The following is a 20,780-nucleotide window of genomic DNA, read 5'->3' on the forward strand; positions in this document are numbered from 1 at the left end:
AATGACATGGAGATTTCCCATGAAATAAGCCAAACCTGCCTGGTGTGCAATGTGGCACCCAGTGAACTGCTCATTTGCCCACAGAAGGAATACTCACTTGTTCTGCCACTAAAGAAGTCAGTGTTGCCTGTGTTAAATAGCAAATTCACTGAGTGATGTTGTCTGAGTGTATAGCACAATGTACAGGTATTCTTTCTCTGCTTGCTCAGAGTGAGTAAAATGCAGCTGAGTTTCCTTGACTAAAACAAGAAGGAGGTTTAGTGGGTGTATTTTACTGCTATTCATTGCAGGGAGGATTTAAGGCTGGAGTCTCCTTTAATTGGTGCTGCTCACAATGGAACTAAAAACCCAGGCTAGACCTATAAATGGAATTAAAATGTACATCCAGTTACTGTGTCATTTCTTCTTCATCAAAAAGCTTTGACCCAGTAGATGCAGTTATCTTAGATAGTTACAACTTAACCAGCACTAAAAGCATTCAGAAGGATGGTTAAGAACATTCCTGTGGCAGAACTGAGGCAGATCTGCTTAGAGACTGTGGCTTGAAAGAGGGTGTTTGAAGGGCTTTGAAGATTTTGAAAGCATTGTCACTCTTCCTGTCTGTTCTACTCCTGTTCAGTACCTAAATAAGGAGTTTTATTTGTTTTAACTTGTCAGTTTGACCCTCTCTAGAAATATAACACTGAAATAAGCAGAGTAAAATGCCGGAAAATTCTTTTCCTGCAATTGGCTTCATTCTGTTTTACTTGGGATTGCATTCAATATTTGAATTTCAATGTCATGTCACATTCCAATTAATATAACTCTTCAAGTTTAACATTACAGATTAATTTTAAGATGAAAAAAATAATACCAATATACTCTCAATTTCATCAGTGTATTTCAAAGTTCAAGAACAAGTTGAAAATCACACCTATTTTTCTGTGGTTTATTTTTCTTCTAGTATTGTTCTGTGTTAAAGAGCAAAATGTGCTAAGGAGAAATCACCTTAAAAACTTTATATTTGTGTGATTTAATGTCTTAAATTCTAATTTTCCTTTTGGCTTTCATGCTTATCATATCACAGAAGTGAACCATTATAACGTTTAAATAAATTGAAAGATGAAATCCTTTATTTTTTCTGACATGTCTCATTAGGATAGAATTTATTACTCAGATATTTAAAAAAAAATATTCAATTTTTGCATTTATAAATTAATTGTCCTGAGAAAAATCCAAAACCAAAACCCCACCAAAAAATCAAAAAAAAACCCCACCAAAACCAAAAGCAAAAAATTGTCCCCTTTGAGTCACAGAAACTGGCAGTGGAGTTCTGGATAAATTTTTTCAGAATGAGATCTTTTGCTACATATTGTGTTGATAATGTTGATGTATATTTGTCTATTATTTTTATTTGCTCATTTATACAGTTTTGTTAAATGAACTGTGTCATATCTATGCAAGCATAAACAAAGAGAAATAAGGGATAGATACTGTTTTAAGTAGTATTTTTTTTCTTAGGGGAGATAAATGTCATAAGTGAATTACTATACAAACCCTTTCTAAATGTAATTTTTGCAAATAATTTGATAACTCAAATATTCTAATGGTCAGTCAAACTGGAATAGCTTATTGCCATCCTTAGAAGATGATAGTAGATATCTTGACATTTTTAGAGAAGATATTATACTGGACTGTTGCACTTCTGGTAGTACCTTATCATCTTTTTTTTAAATTTGAAGTTTCTTGATGCAAAAGAACTACATCAAGAAAAAAAAAAAAACAAACAAAAATAATCATACAAAACCACACGAAAAACAGCCCAAAGTATTAAAATAAACCCCAAAACAAATAAGCCAAAATCCAAATCAGTAAACCCATAACCATTTGAAGGTTAGAAACATCCTTTTCTGAAATGGCTGCCACTGGGTAAAAATAAATAAATAGATATTAAATGGTGAACTTGTGATTGTGTACTCAGGTCAAAACAGGTGAAATGCAAAGAGATGCCTAAGTCTACTGATGGATGTCCCAGTTTAGAAAATTGTTCTTCAATTTACCTGAATACTAATGAGGAGAAAAATTTCCTCTGAGATGAGACAACTTCTGTTTAACCTACATGAATGCCAAATTAGGCAACTGTTTTTCTGTTGTCTAAGAATCTCTGAAGTTACAGAGGAAATGTGAGGCCTTGGCTTTATGGACACATCATTGAACCCTGACCTACCACCTGGGTTTTCATGTTTCAAACAGACTTTGCTGCAAAGGCATGAATGTCAATGAAAAACCATCAGAATTTCAAAAGTAACAGCAAGAAAAAAAACAAAACAAAAAACTTAATGTGCATGGAGTCACACTGTTTTGGTGTTTTGGTTTGCTTTTGTTGAAGACAAGCTATCTCACAGGAAGAGAGCAGGAAACTGATTTTTTCTACTCTGTAGGATGGCTGAGAAAAATGCAAAAAAACCCATTTCAGTCCTTTAGAAAATACCATTTGTTGGTTCAATGCTAGAAAATGTAGAACACAGACCACAGAGCTTTTATTTCAGCATTCCTGGTTTAGTTATTGCCGTTTCAACAGCTGATTTAGATAGAGATTCCAAAGTGTAGGTATTTAGTTTCTTTTCTAATACTGTGGAACCTCAGTGCAGCAATGACATGTGTTCTTCTGATTTCTCTGTTTTAGTTTTTCTCTTTGATAGATCTTTTCAAAAAAATGAGAAAAAATTATAATTTAGTGTAGCCTCATCTGTGATAATATCATGCATGAGGAATTGCTTTTGCATCATTAACTGAAGGTCAAAAATAGCCCAACAGTTCATAGCCATCTTTTGTAGAAAAATAGCAAAAATCTAGGAGAAAAGATCAGTCTTGAACTTCTGAATGATTTTATGTTCCAAACTTCTCTGTCCAATGGTGTGTGTCTGTGGCACCTCTCATCATTTTAGCTGCAGAAACAGAAGTGGTGCTTCAGTGTTGGGTACTTCTCCATTCCAAGCAATGAATAAGTTACAGATTATTTAAAACCCGTATCTAATAGATCAGGAAAAGACACTAAGAAGAAGATGTGTCTGTTTTCCCCCAAAAGAAAGGAAAAAAATCCACAAATATCCAAATAATAGCACATAATATTTTGAGGTTATGAGGTGGAAAAGTAAACAATCAGTCAAGGCTGAATTTCTTGTTGTATAAACTTCCATACTGGCCACAGATCGTGTGGGAAGCACTCGGTGATAACAGTAAGTGAGAAGATTTTTGGTAAGACGGTTTCACAGCTACGGAGTGACTTGGACGCAGTGAATGAAACTTGTTTCTAAATACATGGTCATGCTATGATGTGTTGCATAGTCCAACCAACTTTTTTCAATCTGTCTTCTGGCCTAGAGATATTTGACCACTACTAGATTTCTGGAAAATTACCCACGCTTCAACAACCTTTAGCAAGGGGTCCTTCTCACACTGTGAATTTTGGTAGTGTTACTAGGTCCAGCTGGTCCTCTAAGGATGGAATTGAATATGCTGAGAATGCTGGATGTTAAGCAGAAATTTTAATAGAAATATTCTGGGAAAAAATGAATTCTTATTTTCTTTTAGTTTTGATTTTCATATTTTCAGTAGAGATAATATTAAGAAACAGGCTTATCCTTTCTATGGCATAAATTCTGAAATACTGAAATAAGCATTTATCATAGTTCATTTATTCAGTAACTTGAGATTTTATTTTTTCTTCTTTCAGCAACTCCTGGTGAAACTGTTGCTGTGGATACACAAACCAGGGTAACCAAGGAAACCACCACCTTCAAACCAGAAATGCCATCTTCTGTGCTTTTGGAGGTTCCAGCCTTGGCTGACTTCAACAAGGCATGGGCAGAACTCACTGACTGGCTTTCTCGACTGGATCGAGAGATAAAATCTCAGAGAGTCAAAGTAGGTGATCTTGATGACATCAACGACATGATCATCAAACAAAAGGTATGAGAAACACTGATTTTTCAAGTTGAAAGCCTCGTGATCTTTGTTCTGTATTAAATCCTTTCAACAAGGAGCACAGGAGAGATGATAGGCTGCAATACGTGTAGCTGTCACTTCAGCAACTTTATCCCATGAACACAATCATTGGATGAAATTTATAGATAACTAATTGAGGAGAAAAGAAAAAGTATTTACTATTTTCTCTGGTATTTGAAGTAGATCTCTCTATGTTTCTGTTGCTTGTGCTGTAAGAGTATGCAAGCCAATGGTTGAAATATAAACTTCATGAAAATAAAGGAATTGCATAGTAAGCTCCAGGTTGCCAGGAAGAAGACGACCCTGTTTCACACCTTTTCTTATGTTACTTCTTAATAATTTTCTGAGAGCCTTACATGCTGCTGCTCTTGGTTTATCAAAGGCTCCTCAGTTGTCTTAACAAAAAGAGCAGCTCATTAATGCAATTGTTTTGTCAGCAAAACTGCATCACTGCATCATTTACCTTTGAAAACACAGAAAAATATGGAAATACATGTTTTAGGAGAAAAAAAGGCTAAATTTTAGCTACTCGATAGCAATAAAAGTAATTTTGTATTATACAGCTCTAAAGTAATTATCTGCCTTCTAGATTTAGCATTGTTCAATATAAAAGATTTGCCTTACCTGCACAAAACTTTTCAGTGCTGAATTTCCATTCAGTTCAGTTCTAAACTGAGTTTAGGATTCCCAATTATAAGATTCTGTTGTTTTTTTCATAATCTTCCCCCTCATAAAAAAAAAAAATCTGATTTATAGTAAGGAAGATATTGACATTCTTCTCTTTGCTAAACTAGAAATAGAGGGAGAAAAAAAGTGTAAATTTTATTGAGGCTTTGTACTGAGACATTTTAAAGAAAATATGCTGATGTCTCATGGGATTCATTTTACTTGTTTTCTTATACTTCCTTTTTCCCCCAGTGCTTTAAACTATTTTTGAGAAATTTGGCTGGCTTTACTTTCTGTATGATGAACATGTTAGTTTCATCTTGATTAATGATGATTATATTTGCTAAGTAGAATTACATACTGCTTCATTAATTAAAATATCCTTAAAACAGAATAGATATAAGTGATAATTCCAGTGCCATCTGCACAGGGCATTAGGTTAAAAGAGTTGTTATGTCATTTGGAAATGTTGATGGCCAACCTTTATCTTTTAGTGATTTTCAGAATAATTTTGGTTTTAAAATTTTATATTGTCAAATACTTTGTTCAGCATTATTCAGTTTTCTTACTTATACCTCACTTTAGCATTTTATTCTGGCAGGCAAAATCCATAGTTTGCTTCCTTCTGCAGATGTGTTTTACTTAAATATGAGCTCAAATTATTAACTCTTCAGAATTTCAGTTAATATTATGTATGTTTTAAAATTAACTGCTTTGAATTTGCATTTTATCTTAGTTCAGGGCTAAAATATTTTAACACTACTGCAGTCTGTTCCTGGCTGGGTAGCCCTGTCTCTTTTTTTGATAGCATGCTGTGCTGGTAACAAAACCAGCAGGAAAACTCTTTTTTGTCATGCTTACCTCTCTAATTGGCTGTGCAACAGAATGTGACATTTAATATATTCTCTGATGAAATGGAAGAACCAATGTCTATATATAGACTGCAGTTCTGTTAGCTGTCTCCTTCTCCAATGATCATCTTAATATCACTTAATGCATGGAAATGAATGCCATGAAATATTTCATTCTTCTTATAAATTTATCACTGGATTATTAGTTGAGATTAGGAGGGACAATTTTCAAAACTGACAAAGAATTTTTAGGTTTCTCAAAAAAAATAAAAAACAAAACAAAACAAAACAAAACCTACCCTGCTTTGTAATGTGTGGAGTGTCTGCAGCAGTCTGTGAGCTGATGAAGTTGGACGTGTGGGTACTTGACTAATCCAAAAAGTCACGCCAGATATGATCTAAGTTGGAAATCCAAAAGTAGTGCTTACCTGATCTGTGCATTCCATAGAAGATTACAGGGATATTTTTCCTGTGGCTGTAATTTAGAAGTCGTTGAAAGTCATCACACTGCATTTTGGTTTATTTGGAGAGTTTATTGCATCTTTACAGGTACCTCAGTAAGATTTAATGAAAGTTCCATCCTTGTAGATTGACCTGTTTTTTTAAAGTCAGTTCTTAGACTTTAGGTGTAAAATACATCTGAACACAGCCAAATACTTCCCTTTTAAAAATGCATCATTACAGAGATAAACGCCCAAAGAAAGCTGTTTCACTATAAAACATCTCTAGCTGCTCACCCAGAATTTAGAATGTTTCAAACAGCTCATCCTGTTGTTGTGTTACCAAACCCTTACTGGTTTTGGGTTTTGTTTCCATTTCATATTTCATTCAAAGCAGAGAGCCACATTTCTAATAGTAAATTGCAATGTCAGAACAAACATTTTAAAAGCAAAGAAATCCCATATCCTGGCAGTGTATGTAACAGGCCATTTTCCAAATCATTCAGGTAAAAATAAGTGACCTTAGGTTGTCCTTTTTTTCACAGCAGCCTGTAATGTTGTTGAAGCTCCATCTCTGAGGTCATTTTGGTTAAGTTCTCTTCAATCTGATTGTATAAAGGATCACAGCCACTAACTTTGCCATATTTTTCCTCCATAAAAGTTTAAGACATCATTAGCCCTCACTTGAACTTTGCTTGGAGCTTATCTCAGTGAATTGGCACTCTTGCGTGAATAGCACATACGCGGGTTAATTACAGGATAATAAAACTCAAAAAAGACAACTATTATTAAAAAAGGCTTATTTTAGTGGCAGCTTCCCCTTAATGAAAGAAAAAATACAAATTAAATTCTCCTAAGTGGTGCACATAATATATAGCAAAAGTAGTGTACTAAAAGAGTAGCATAATGACTGCTCATTTCAATATCTATAGTTAATCTTTCAGTCAAATGAGTGGTATACTTCAAGCAAATGCATTACCTATTTTAGTCATCTGTGATTGTGTCTATCTTGTTGAACACCGTATAATTAAACTAAAAGATATTAAAAAGTGTGTAGTAAAGATATTTAATACTAGCATTAGTGTCATCTGTGTTTTCATTAAATGAAAATTATTTTATTTTTCTCATCTGCTTGAAGATGCCTTGGCAGGCTGACAAGACTCATGTTGTTTCTTTAGATGAGAAATAATGGAAATAAAGTTCATGGGAAAGTCCATGGCTGTATAACATGCCATGATGTAGGGAGGTGAGGAACATGATGAACTATGGTTTATCCAGTTGCTTCAATTCACTGTCCTTACTTCAAAACAACCAACATGCTTTATATTTGAAGGTCAGGTGGTGGTTCTTCATAAAAGAGAAAATTGTGATGAACAGGATGATAAACTCCATTTTGGTACATTTTAGAAAAATGGAAACCTTACTTAAGATGCCAACAAGCCTTTACTCATAAACTCTGCTTTGGCATCATATTTTGAGAAGAGTTTGAAGCAGGAATAGATTTCTACTGAAAGAACTGAATCATGGAAGCTTTGCTAAGCTTGAAGTTAATTAACAATGCTGTTCAAAGAGATCAGGTACTATAATCTCCTTAAATTTTGGATTATGTCCATGGATTTTGCCAAGGTATGCTATCCATCCAAATTTTTTGAGACATATGTAGTTGAAAGCATGGCTATTTTATTGCTCTGGATGAACATAGATTTTAATTAGTAAAAGGTATTATAATAAATATTATATGAATGGAACTACAATTTTCTATGCCTGTTTTTACTCCTTGATTCTAAGAGTTGAATAGGTTGAATCTTCAGTTTTAGGTGCAGTAGAGGGGACTAATCTGAAAAAAAAGTATTTATTAGAATGAGACCAAGCTAGTTACTGAGACTTTTATGCAAAGAGGAGGAAAAGATACTTTCAGGATGGATGATTTGTGTCATCCCAGAGTAGTCAACCAAAAAGATGTAGAGAATTTATTTCTGTCTAATTAATTTGTCACTATTCAAAGAAAGGTGGGTTTGATCATCTGTCAGTTGGAGAAGTAAACAAAACTAGAATGAGGAAATGTTTTCACTTTTAATTGTAATTGATTTTTCTATAGTTGAGAAGAATCTTTTCCAGATGATGGATAGTAAAATAACAGTTAAGGAAAAATATTTGTTTATAAACTGCAGAAAAAAGAGTGGGCTTAACTTATGTTTCTCTTGTCTGAGTATTTTTAATCTATCCTTTCCCATGGTTACATGTCATGCATTTTAACATACAACTTAAATGTGCATTTTCATGTGCAACCTTACAATTACAATCAACATAGATCAGAAGAATGGGAAGTTTTCTGTCCAAACTGTGTTCCAACATCCATTTTTGTGGAAATATAAATATAGTTTTCCAGCCTTATATCCTGTTATTACAGAAGCAATTGTAAGTTCCAAATTAAAATTTGCAGTTCTGCATTACTGGGTGTGAATCAGTGTACTCTAAATGAGCCTGTGTTGAGTGAGAAGTTGTAGTTACAGACAGAGGCTTTTGCTATGTCCATATAGCTTATGTTACAAGTGTGAGCTGTAGGCAAGGTGGAATCTTCAGCCTTTTGTCTAGTGTACTTTAAGGTCTACAGAGTTTTGCAGAAGTTTCCTTTTAGTGACAAATGCATGAAAAGATCCATGCATCCTCAGATAAGGTACTGTAAAAGACCATAACAGAAGATTTTACACTTGGATCTGAACATTTCCAGTTCCTGTGATGTACTTAAAGGGAAAATTTTGCTAGTCCAGAATCCAAGTGTGGTGCCAATAAGTTGGGAATTTACACTCACACTTTCTGAGTCAAGCTTCAAGAGCATATTTCCCCCATCCCTTGCTGTGTGCTGTCATGATGCTTTGAGCGTTGTTTTCAAATCTTGTAGGATCTTCTTTCTTCATATGAATACACAACTGCAGACATTCCCTTGTCACTGTTGGACCAGGATGAGCTATCCTGATAAAGCAGGGCTGGTGCTGAAACTGATTCTCTAGCATGTTGGATGGTTCACTGGCATTTTTGTGCATCCTCTCTGATACCATTGCCTACAAATGACTTTATGGGTTAAATGGTGTGCAAAAACCTCACTTATCTCTATGAAATTTGCTATAGGATATAACTGCTCAGGGGACACTATCATTATTTTATTGTGTATTTCAGAGTGTTATTGTTGTTGTATTTAATATGGGATATCTAGTGGAATTCTTCTTTTATGCTGTCACGCTGTTGGACTTCTGAAATTACTTCTAATTTATGAAAGTACCGAAAATCTGGTTTCGGTTTCTAAAGTGAATAAAAAAAACTAATAAATGAACAGATTTCTAAATATATTAATTTATTATTATGAATTTAAAATCACAAGATCTGTGGTCCTGAAATGCTTTTGCCTTTTTGCAGAATAGAGGAAAAATGAAAAAATGCCTATCAGCCTTCCAGTTTCTTTCTAAAGGTTAGAAAATGCAGTAGGATGCTCTAGAGGGCCTGGAAATCTGAGTCTTTAAAGGGAAAGGGAAGAAAAAAGATCTATTAGTTGGAAAATTGGACCTCAAGGGATATAGAATATGTGTCAGGAGACTGTTTTTTTAATACTTTGTTGAACAAAAAGACAGCTGATATTTTAAACTAGCTTGGCCAGCTCATTACTGTGCGTTACAGAGTATATTTGTTTTCTGCCACAGTAAAAAAAGTCTAAATACTGTCTTTTGGAGTGTGATTAACAGCTATTTCTTTATTTCTCTATTATGTTAATTACTAGGACACACATAGAAGTTGTACCTCTAAGGATCTGATTCTAAACTCATTGAAGTAAAAGAGTTACTTTCATCATTTTTCAATTAGTTTTCAGTCAAGCTATAGATCAACATCCAAACAAAAACAATATACAGTTGTACCTAAAGATAACATTCCTCTTTTTGCTTTTATTGGTCTATTTTGAAATAATTTGAGGGGGTTTTTTTCTAATTCTGGACGAAGATAAATTATCATGATAAATACGACTGGCATCCTGTTCAGCAGGGAAAGTATAAGAGTGTAGCAACTCAGTTTTGTTTACATCAGTATGCTGAGTATTAGAAGTATCAACTTTTCATTAGGGCTGCATTTTTTCATTAGCAATTTTTTTTTATCTCTGAGTCTGATCTATGCTATAAATATAAATGACCTATTCCATCAACACTGGATCTTACATGATCTACTTTTTCTGATCCAAATCATGCTTTCATTTTGTGCTTTTATTCCACCAGTGTGTGCAGCTAAGAGACCCTGCTGCATGAGGTCCTCTACAAATGCACCATAGAAAGTTCATACCATGGGCATGGAAAGGGTTTTACAGTTGTGTGCTGTCCACAGGGACATGGGAAAATCCTGCTGTGCTGGAAAGTGTAAAAACTCCCCAAACCCTCAGGAGTTCTATGTGTGCCCAGCCAGCATAAAAATGCCTAACTAATTCTGGGCTGAATTTAATACAGCCCTCACCAACATGCTGAGGGAAGGGATCATTCCTCTTTAATCAACCTGTGGGAAGCATCTGGAGTTGTGGGTCTGGTTTGGGCTGCCCAGTGTGCAGGAAAGACACGCAGGGAGTCCAGTGAGGAGCCAGCAATGTGGTCAGGGACAGGAGAGCACTTGATAAATGAGGAGGGGCTGAACTGGGCTTGTTCAGCCTGGACAAAGCTCAGAAGGCAGCTGCTTGCTCTCTGCAGCCATGAGATGGGAGTCTGCAGAAAAGATAGAGCCAGACTCTTCTCAAATGTTCCCAGCAGAAGGATGAGAGTCAACAGACACATGCTGCAGCAAAAGGAATTCTGATCAAATATTACGAGAAAAAATGTGCATGATGAACATAATGAAACACTGGAACAAGCTGTCCAGAGATGTCAAGGATTGTCCATCCTTGGAGATATTCATCACAAAGCTGCATAGAGCCTTGTGTGACCTCTTGATGTGACTGAATTTGGCCACGATAGAGCAGTAGCTGAGCAAAATTATCTGCAAAAGAAAAATGATTCTGTCGTAATATATAAATGCTATTCTCAAATACAGATTCTCTGTTCTATGCCTTGACAGTGGAACATGCTTTAAATGAAGGAAATTATTATTTCCTGCTTTGTAACCCTCCCACCTCAGCTATGATTTGCTTTAAGGACTGGAGAATTTTAACTCCTGTTAAAATTCAGACACTTTTTTTTAGTTCTAAATAGTTCTGAGGATCTGCTAAGACAGCTACACAAATTTTAGGGGGTTTTAGTTTTTTACCGATATTGATATATAGTATTAGAAGTAGTAACAAGAAAATATAAGAGTAGCCTTGGTTTTATTCAGAAATTGTGGGAAATATAAAAGCAGCTTGTTTCTAAATAATGACACAATGTATAAAATTCTAATCTAGTTGGAATCATAAAATGCAAATTAAATCTGGGGGGAACAATTGTATATTTGCTCATTTAATGTGTGAGGAGACAGTGCTCCTCTTCAAGAAATAAGTTTTCTTCTCTAAGAAAATAAAAACACCAAATCCCAGCAGACCTCCCTAATGAAGCTGATCTTGAAACACAGTTCTTTTATGTGGAAAAGAAAATGACCCCAGAATTTAAACTAAAAAAATCTGTGATCTTGAAATCTACCCTATCGGTTACCCAATGTGCCAAGGGTATCCTGATACTTCCATAAACACATCCAAATAATGATATAGGTTTGGGGTTTTGCTAGCAGATGAACAATTCCCTCCTGAGGCAGAACAGCCAGCAGTGTCATTATCATCCTTTTTCATGAAGGGATTGTTTAAAAAAATGTCACTAGCTTTTAAAAAATGCAGTATAAGCTTTATAATAAGTACTTTCTAGTAACTTAGCTCTACTGCAGTAAGAACAATTCTTGGAATTCCATTTCCTCTTTTCCCGGTAGAATTCTATGATAATTTTTTTGAACTCAGAGAAGCTCTCATGGAAAGTTCTCTGTTGATTTACATGTACATATTGTTTTATAACACTCACATTAAGTAATAAAAACCACTCAAATAAGTATTTTACTCAAATGTAAGGAGACAAACATCTTAACTCACTCCAGTGCAACATTTAAATTTTGTGCTAGGTAGAGCTGCAGGAAAAAATTTTAAAAACCCTGTAAGAGAGGCTTAAAGGAATATTTTTATTCAGGAGCACCCGGTTCTTGAAAAATATTCTCTATTCCCTAATCATTATACACATTTTATTTTTTTCATGTGCCCCACAACTATCTGTGTGCTGTCACTAAATTTAAGGTAAATAAATAGTAAATTCCTTTGGTTCTGGGAAGGCAGTGAAATAGTGGGGGATAGAACTGCATCTTATGAAGTTGGTATTATGGGAGGAGAGAGGAACACTGTGCTTGGAATTTGTTTCCCTTGCTCCACCTTCTTCACCTTTGTGGAACATGGCCTGTTTTCTGCTGCCTGGAGTCCCCTTTGGCTCATCTTTTCTTCAACATATTCTCCTTTTGTATCTACTAAATTGAATTTTGTATGCAGAAGATGAGGTCAAAATGTCTGATTTTGTCTAGCCCATCTAACATTTCTTAATGATGAGCAACGTGTTGAAGAAGCCTTAGATTCTAGCACTTCAAGACTCTTTTCTTTCACTAGTTGGGGATGGTGGGGGATAGGGTTTTATGTTTATTTTTTCTTTTGTTTTATATAGATCAAATAAAAGTAGAATTTGTTTGGTTTAATATCTTTCATTACTGCGAAAATAAAATAAAAAAAACATATTTGCTGATAGAAAATTTACAGTGTAAATAGAATATTAATTTTTTCAAGTTAAGACTGTAATGAGATCCTAGAAAATGGCTGAATGCACATGCAGCTTAAAATACAAAAGTACTTCTACTAAAAGCAATAGGACAGTTTTCCTCAAGAAAGAGACATTAAAGTATTTTTCTGAATTGAAACAGAGAATTCAGCTCTCCATGTAATCAAGTGCTGAAGGGGTACTTAATTAAAAAACCCTTGGTTTTGTAGTAAGTGTGGGCCATTTCTCCAGGCTCTCATCTGTCTCTGTAGCCAGCTGATACAATAAGCAAGGTAACAAATCAATCTCAGAACTGTATTCTGCTGCTTCTGTGGACCATTTTACTTATTGAGCTAAAAGATCAATTGAACTGCTCACCATGGCACTCCTAATGGTCAGGTGCTTTCCGCCTACAGGAAGGATTTTCTCCAGCCAAATATGAGATTCATACACGAGATTTAGTCACTTCAGCCAGTTCCCAAGTTCCTTTCTCATGCTTCAGAGATGCTTCAGATCATTTGTCAGATTCTCCAGATAAATTGTTAAATATGTAATTCACCTGGGTTTCATGCAGTGAGGTGAGGGGAATTGTTTTCTGGAATGGATTCTCTCACTCAATACACAAGCTCAGGTGTAGATACCGACCTCCATTTAGTCTCACTCATCTCCACCCTGTGGAGGAGCAGTTTTCTGCTGGAAAGAGCCGGAACATTCCACTGGGAATGAAGCAACCCAGTGATTTTCCCCAGCAGGATTCCTGGAACAACCCTGCAAACCAAGCACGTTTCCTGTAATGTGGAACAGCCAGTCCCTACCATTTGTTAGCACGAATAAGCTTCTGGATATCCAGACCAAACACACTGATTTTACTCCATTGGGACACTGAAAAACTCCATATCTCTCTTTCCTCTATCCATTTCTTTCGTCACCCCTGAAGGCCACAGTTCCAAGTTTTAGTTTAATTTGATTTTAGTATTGAAAAAGCTGAACCCAACCCCCCAAAACAAAACTACAAAAAAATAATGTTCTAATATTAGCAATGGTAAAGTGAAAAGCTGTATTTTGATACTCAAAGTGGCTTCTTTTTGATGTTTTAACAGAACAGCTTGACACTTTCTTTCTGTGAGAAACAAAACATTAGGATCAGCAGTTGTTTCTAATTAGAGGAGAAGCTGGTTTTGATATTTTAGGAAAAAATGGTTCTAAGGTAACACAAATACCCTGTTTTATTTTTCCTTCATGTTCAGAGAAATATCTGTTGTGTTTTTTGACCAAAAAGCAAGAAAGTTAAAAGGAAGAAATAATAAGCAGAAGGTGAATTTAAGCATTTTCCTCTTTGTGGGAAGAATGATGGTTTTTGGGCTATTGCAAGTTGCCAGTTATGTCTCACTGCATGTGTCATGGAATCTTTTATTCAAACAGACAGTTTTGAAGGTGGCATGATGTGTGATGATATCTCAGGGTAAATGTCCAACCTTTTGACATATGCTTGACCATTTTCCTTTCTGGTATTTAATCAGTGTGTCTTAAATTCCTGCTGTGCATTGGGATCAACACTGATAACATTTTAAAATGTTATTATAAATCCTTCTACTCCTTCATATGTGGTCCATATGGCATAATATTTCTGATGAAAACTAGTATATGTGGCACACTCCTATAATGTCATTCAGATGTGGGATTCAGCTCTGACAGAGGGGTTGTGTTTTGCAAAGAAATGATGGTACATCAGAACACATAAAAACCATTAGCTTTTTTGCTGGTAGTGTGGTTTTGGGTGGGGCTTCCTCCCCACCTGGACCTGTCATTGAGGCATGTGATAAAAAACAAGAACACTGATGCTAGGGAACCACATTAAATCTGTGCTCACTAGATGACAACTGTGAAAGCTTGGCATCAGAGTGCTGTGAGACAGTTGATAAAATCAACTCCCTCAGCCATTTGTACTTTGTATTTCTTGAATAATTTAGAGGCAAAAATAATAAAAAAAAGCAAATTCAGTATTTATTTACTAAAGAGGCTTTCTCACTTTTTTACAAGTCAGGAGGAAGTTCTTTATAGGCAGCAGAATCTGAATTGGGGCTGAGCACTGCCAAGTGGCCCTTCTGGTCAGTGACTGGAATATCTATATTGGGTCTGATGTTATGAATTCAAAAATATCACTCCTGTGTTCCTGTACTAAGTGTTCCAGAGCTACACAAACCTGCAATATAATCCACAACAGACATTGTTGATATGATTGATTTACAGACAGGAAGGTTCACAGAAAAGAATTAGTGGCATTTTGTGCATTTAAATTATAGTACTGATAAGGTGCATGTGGATGAAAAAACTTTCAACCAGGTAATTTCAAGTAATTTCAACCAGGTGATTTCAGCTTGGATGAAAAACCTTTCAACCAAGTAATTTCAGCCAGGATTTAGATCATTGTTCTGAGCTGAGCAAAAAAGGTGAAATTGTCTCACTTGTCTTGTGATTATGGTTAAGAGAAGACAAGAAAGATGGATTAAATGTAGGTGGAGAGGAAAGGGTAGGAAAACCAATGTAATGCTTGAATTGGAAAAGTTTGCAAGACTCTTAGTTTGTCTTCTCTAAGACATAGTTGTATAAAGGTCTGTTTTGGTGAAGTGCAAAAAATTCAGGGAAGGAGAAAAATTTGTAACATAGAAATGCTCTTGTTTTTTATCTAGATTAGTATATGCAAATTTAATATCACCATATTTCCCTCCCCCATCTCCTCCTCTTCCTGCTAGACTGCAGAAGTATTTAGGTCAAACATCACCTGCCTTCTGAGAAGGATATCTTACAAGTATCTTTCTTTGATTCTTTCTAGCCAAATATGCTGAGATTAAGGAATATCTTTCATATTTAAATTTCTATTCGGTCATGTTAGTTCATTTTGTTTATTAGTGTCTATGTTTTTATTAATTTTGTTTCCCAATATTTCTTATCAAGGTGTGATTAATCTATTTTACTTAATTATGATGGATTTTGTATGAATTTAATAATTTTGTATGTCTCTAGTAATTAGAATGGTTTATACATAAGCCAGAATTGTAAGTGGAATCTAAGGGAAATGTGCACGTGACTTTTCATTTCCTTGGGTGCTCATTACTCAATTCCTTTGAAATTCTTTCATTAGCCAATCTTAAAATCACAAATCTTAATTAAAATAACAGGACAGCCTTTGGAGACCTCTTAGCATAGAATACAAAGCATTTAGTTCTTATTATGAGAAAATTGGGACTTTTCCACTCTAGGGTTCACAGAAAATGTGTTCTCTTGACTTCATGTTTCATTGTACACCCATTTCTGAATTCCATGGGTTATGTGATCATTGTTAGGCTTTGCTGTAGAGTTGATCCTCAAGGATACTATTAAACAATATATAGGATAAATGATTCTTCATCCTGTTTTGAATGATGGGTAAATCATCATTTATATTATCATTTTGAACCCTCTTTCCTTCTACTGCCATTGCATAATAAGAGTTTTTCACCGTAATTATCATTTTTAGCACAAAAACCATATAAATAATAGATTATTTTTTTAGTACTATCTCAGAAAGAGAAGAATGAACAGCGGGACTCATTTCCAGTTCCCTGTACTTCAGAAGAGTTGTAATGGATTATTAAAAATAATGTGAAAACAAGCACTTTTTAACAATACTCAACAGAAAATGATGATCTTTTAGTGCTTTGCTGCTGATGCTTCTCCTTGGAGACATTCTGACTTCATTTCAATCTGCCTCTGTAGTTTTGTTTTTCCTTTCTTTTCCAAATCCATTTGAATTTTGCCTGTGAGGGATGCACTGTTAGGATTGCAACACAGCACAGAGGATGCCAGTCCCTGTAAGGGTGGACCATGACAAACTGTTCCTGGGCAGGAACCTGCTGCCAGTGCTCTGTCTGCTGGTGCTCCTCCTGTCTGCTGCCTGTCTGCTGTTCTGGGCAGGGAAAGAAAAAGAAAATCAAATTGGGAGGAGGTTCATTGAAACAATTCAGAAATAACTGCTAAGCACCATAGAGGTTAAATGTTAAAGCTAGTTTTTAGTTCTAATTTTATGGTCTGCACTGAATTAAAGTTCAGGTAATGAGAGATGGAAATAGTTATACTATGACTATATTTTCTCAGAACAATTTCTATTATGGTTGATAAGAACTTTCTTTTTTAGAGGCTTTTGGATAAAGCTAAGTGTCCACAGCCATGTGGAAAGCTGCTTTTTACGAGAAATTAATTGAGAAATGTAAGATTTTTTTTTTACAGATTCAGCCACAATTCTGTCTGGCACATTACCAATGATCCAGGAAAATATTCTGTTACAATTCTGAAATATTCTGGTGTACTTTTTAGTATTTCTTAATATCCAGTTCTCTCAATTAAATTATTCCATTGGTCTTAAATATCTCTAAAAATGCAGACATCTCTGTATGTCATTCCATTTCTGTTTGAAAAGGACATCTAAGAAAGTGATCTTTTTCTATACAGTAATTCTTAATGTTTAAACTTTACTTTCTTATTTTGGTATGGTTTAATGCAAATTACTCAACCACTTAAAAGTAATCACACCAAAAAAAAATCTGAAAACATTATTTAAAATTAGGATCTCCATAATAGAAAACTGGTTGAATTTACACTCCTATGGGAGAGAAGAGAGTAATATTTTGAAACATATTAACTAAATTTCAATTTACAACTCAGAGAAAACTCACTACTTTGGAATTGTCCATGAAAATGTAGAATGATTTTTGGGTTTTTTTTCTTTTTTTTTTTTTTTTTTTTGTTATTTTAGTAAGTGAATGGAAGATACAAGACTGTGTGTACAGGATTTTACAGGAAAAGGAGGAGAGGGTGAGAGGCAGGGAGTTAAAAAGATGTTCCCAGATATTTTTGTCCACTCTTACAGACTGTGTGTTGCTGACCATAATATGTTCAAAAAGAAAGGAAAGTATATTCCTCAGAACAAACTTGAAATTTTGCTGGTTTACATACCCACTGCCTCTGAAAAATTAGGTTTATAATGTGTAACAAATCATACATCAAATTATGTGACCCAGATGCAGAGATTTTTATTATCCTTGCCATCTTTTCTGCCTTATTCTCATTTGCCATTGAAACCTGTCAATAAGCCATAATCTGTGGACACTTTTTAGGTGAGTTCTTAAGGAAGAGGCTTGCAAACTGTGCAGGACAGGCATCCCATCTTCATATCTCTTTAAATATTATTTAGACACTGTAGATTCTATTATAGAAAACCCAACAAACCTAACATGCATTAATTGTTTTGATCATATTTTAGCCACAATACAAATTCCTGGCATATCTCACTGAGTAATGAAAAAATCATTTGTAATTCTTATTCATAGACACAAAATTGAGGCAGATCATAGCAAAAATGATTGTTTGTTTCCTGCTACTGAAATGTTAGATGAGTTATCTCAGACTTCCAGACCATTTGGCCATCAGAGAGGAGACTGTTATCTGTTCTGACATTAATCTACTTGCAGTGGCTACTTTGGTGCACAGTTTCAAAATGACAATATGCACAATGCATCATAATTATGTCCCTTTCAGGAATAACATTTGCAGAAAGATTTCTTGAATGTGATAAAGTGTCTCTGCATCTGTGGGAGCTAAAAATAGCCTTTTTAAAGATGTGGTTGTAAGGGATGTTTCCCAAATTACTGCATGGGGTTCACAATGTGTTTTTAGGGGTGATAAAATGCAGAATCATATGTATGCATAATAGGCAGGCAACATTCAGTGTAAATTCAATCAAGAATGAAATGCTATTACGTGCAAACACCTCCTGGGCTTGTGCAGAGGTAATGGAGCATATGAAATAGATAAAGTGACAGCCAAGAGAGGAAGAAGATATGTGACTTTCCCTACAACTTTGCTTAATAAAGCTTTCAACATACATTGTGGATATAATGTGTTGTATTGTCTCCATCCAAATCACCTTAGTTTTTATTCCATGCATTTTGTAGACTGTAATTTGGTGATAATGGCTTCTTTGCACAGCTCAGGAGTGATGAACAGGAGTAACAAAGTCTATTAATAAGAGAATGTGCATGTCCTTCCCAATACAGAGATCTTATTTTGAGTGGGTCAGGAAGAAAGTAATATTTTGCTTGTAAGAAACATCACTAAGTATTCAGTATTGAATATTTAGGGAAAATATATGTGAGAAGGCTGATTATAAGCCAGTCTGTGTAAGAGCCAGGTGAAAAGAGTTACCTATTTTCAGCCTTTCCTTACTTGTTACATGCTTATTCCTTCTCTGAAACATGCTTTATGAAATCTGCAGTCCTTCAAGTTTGTCTTGTGCATTATCAGTGGTTTTGATTCAGTGGGTTTGGTCTATGCTGCAAAGTTCCAAGCCACACTGCCAGAGTGAGGAGCAGATTTGTATTGCTCTGCCTGGTGTGTTGCTCTGCAACATGGTTCAAGGAGTCAGGATGTGTCTCCTTTCCCCCTTGCTGTAGTTGGGAGCAATCTCTTCAGACATGGAGAATTTATGCCCTTTTACTCCCTAAAGGGAGATGCAGTGCAATTCTCAGATGAACCATTCATATTGTCTCAATCTTGCCAACATTTTCAGACTTTCTCATTTCAGTGGAAATTTGTGATGACTAAATAATTGGAATATGATACAGTAATGGAAAGCATTTTAATATGTATTGTGTTTACAATTTTTTTTTTAATTCCTTGATTTATCTAAAAGTCAAGTGTTTGGAGACTCTTCTTAGCAGCAGCTAGAAAATATGTATTAGTAATATAAATATTATATTATGCCAACATAGTAACAAATCAAACTCTTCCTGTTTACTACTAAAAGAAGATTTATTTATAACACTAGAGATTTCCCTATAATTTAGAAGAAAAAAAAAAGAAAAAATCTTGCATAGGATTTGGCATAAATTTGAATGAGGACAGCATTGCTCTTAATAAATATTTTGCATCTCACATAACTCTCTATTTGCAATAGATATTTCCATATTTTAGGTTACAGAATTTGTATTTTATGGAGCTATAACAAATCCAAGAACAAATAGGTTTTAAATGTGCCTAAAAGAGGGTTTTATCACACATGAGGGCACAATACCTTACTGAGTCAAAGCATCATTCTTCTTTCTAACCCAGGAAAATGTCTCTGGTGGTGACATTAGGGCAGGCTGAACAGGGAGAATGTATCAGCCTGGCTGCCTTCTACTCAAGGTTATTCTTGTACTGCCCCATCCACAGCATCCACAGCTCTTGGGTTTGGGACATCAGGAGTCCCTGCAGCATCTGTTTCCCAGCCTATTGTTCAACGAAGTTGTCTAATCCCTCTCTGAAACTGCTGATTCTTTTGGCCCTCATGACATCCTATGAGCAAGATCTATATAGTCAGTACCTGCTATGAAAATAAATACTTTTTTTTTTCTGTTCTAAAGCAGTTTCTACTACAATAATGCAGCATACTCCTGCCAAGTGTCTTCTGCCTTTAAATGAAATACACATTCAGGAGTGAAACTTTTATTGTACGTAACGTCATTAGGTTTCCTAAAACTTGTTCCTGAAGGATTTTATTAAATATATATATATATATATATATATAAAGTGTTTTTTTTTTAAACTTTAAAGTTAAAACTTTAAAACTTTAACTTTAAAGAAGCCCAGGAGTTTCTCTAACAAAAAGCTATGGCAGCTGTGGGACACCAGTTTCAAATCTTAGTGCTGGAGCTGTAGGATTGAAGCTGTGCACAGGTCACAGCTCCTGCCCTCGCAGCCTCTCAGATTTGCCTCCCCACAGGCAGGTTGTGTCACTCCTGATTACAGACCCATCTCATTCTTCAGGCCTGGAATATAATCTCTGGGTTGTTCTTTAGATTAGGTTATTAATCTTGTCTTATTTTGAAGTACTTTTTGGTATATAATAGGATTCCAACACCAACACAGCCTTTCTTTCCTGTATTATTTGCATCTGTATGTTACAGTGCACACTTTACTATTATTCTGTCACCAAACTTCTGAGAAATTATATGTCAGCTAAAGTAAAACAAGCTCTTCAT

At 35.1% G+C, this 20,780-nt stretch overlaps 1 protein-coding gene across 11 annotated transcripts in view; it reads left to right on the forward strand.

Moving 5' to 3' along the window:
- Nucleotides 1-20,780, forward strand: part of DMD (dystrophin) — a 1,148,686-nt gene that overhangs the window by 821,086 nt on the left and 306,820 nt on the right. For all 11 annotated transcript variants that reach the window (XM_071430346.1, XM_071430344.1, XM_071430345.1 and 8 more), the window contains one exon: nt 3,716-3,951. In XM_071430346.1, the coding sequence (XP_071286447.1) occupies nt 3,716-3,951 (236 nt within the window). The remainder of the gene's footprint in view (nt 1-3,715; nt 3,952-20,780) is intronic.

The sequence above is a fragment of the Agelaius tricolor genome, unplaced genomic scaffold, assembly GCF_023055355.1.
Source record: "Agelaius tricolor isolate 1412-34295 unplaced genomic scaffold, bAgeTri1.0.p SCAF_7, whole genome shotgun sequence".
NCBI classification, from domain to species: domain Eukaryota; kingdom Metazoa; phylum Chordata; class Aves; order Passeriformes; family Icteridae; genus Agelaius; species Agelaius tricolor.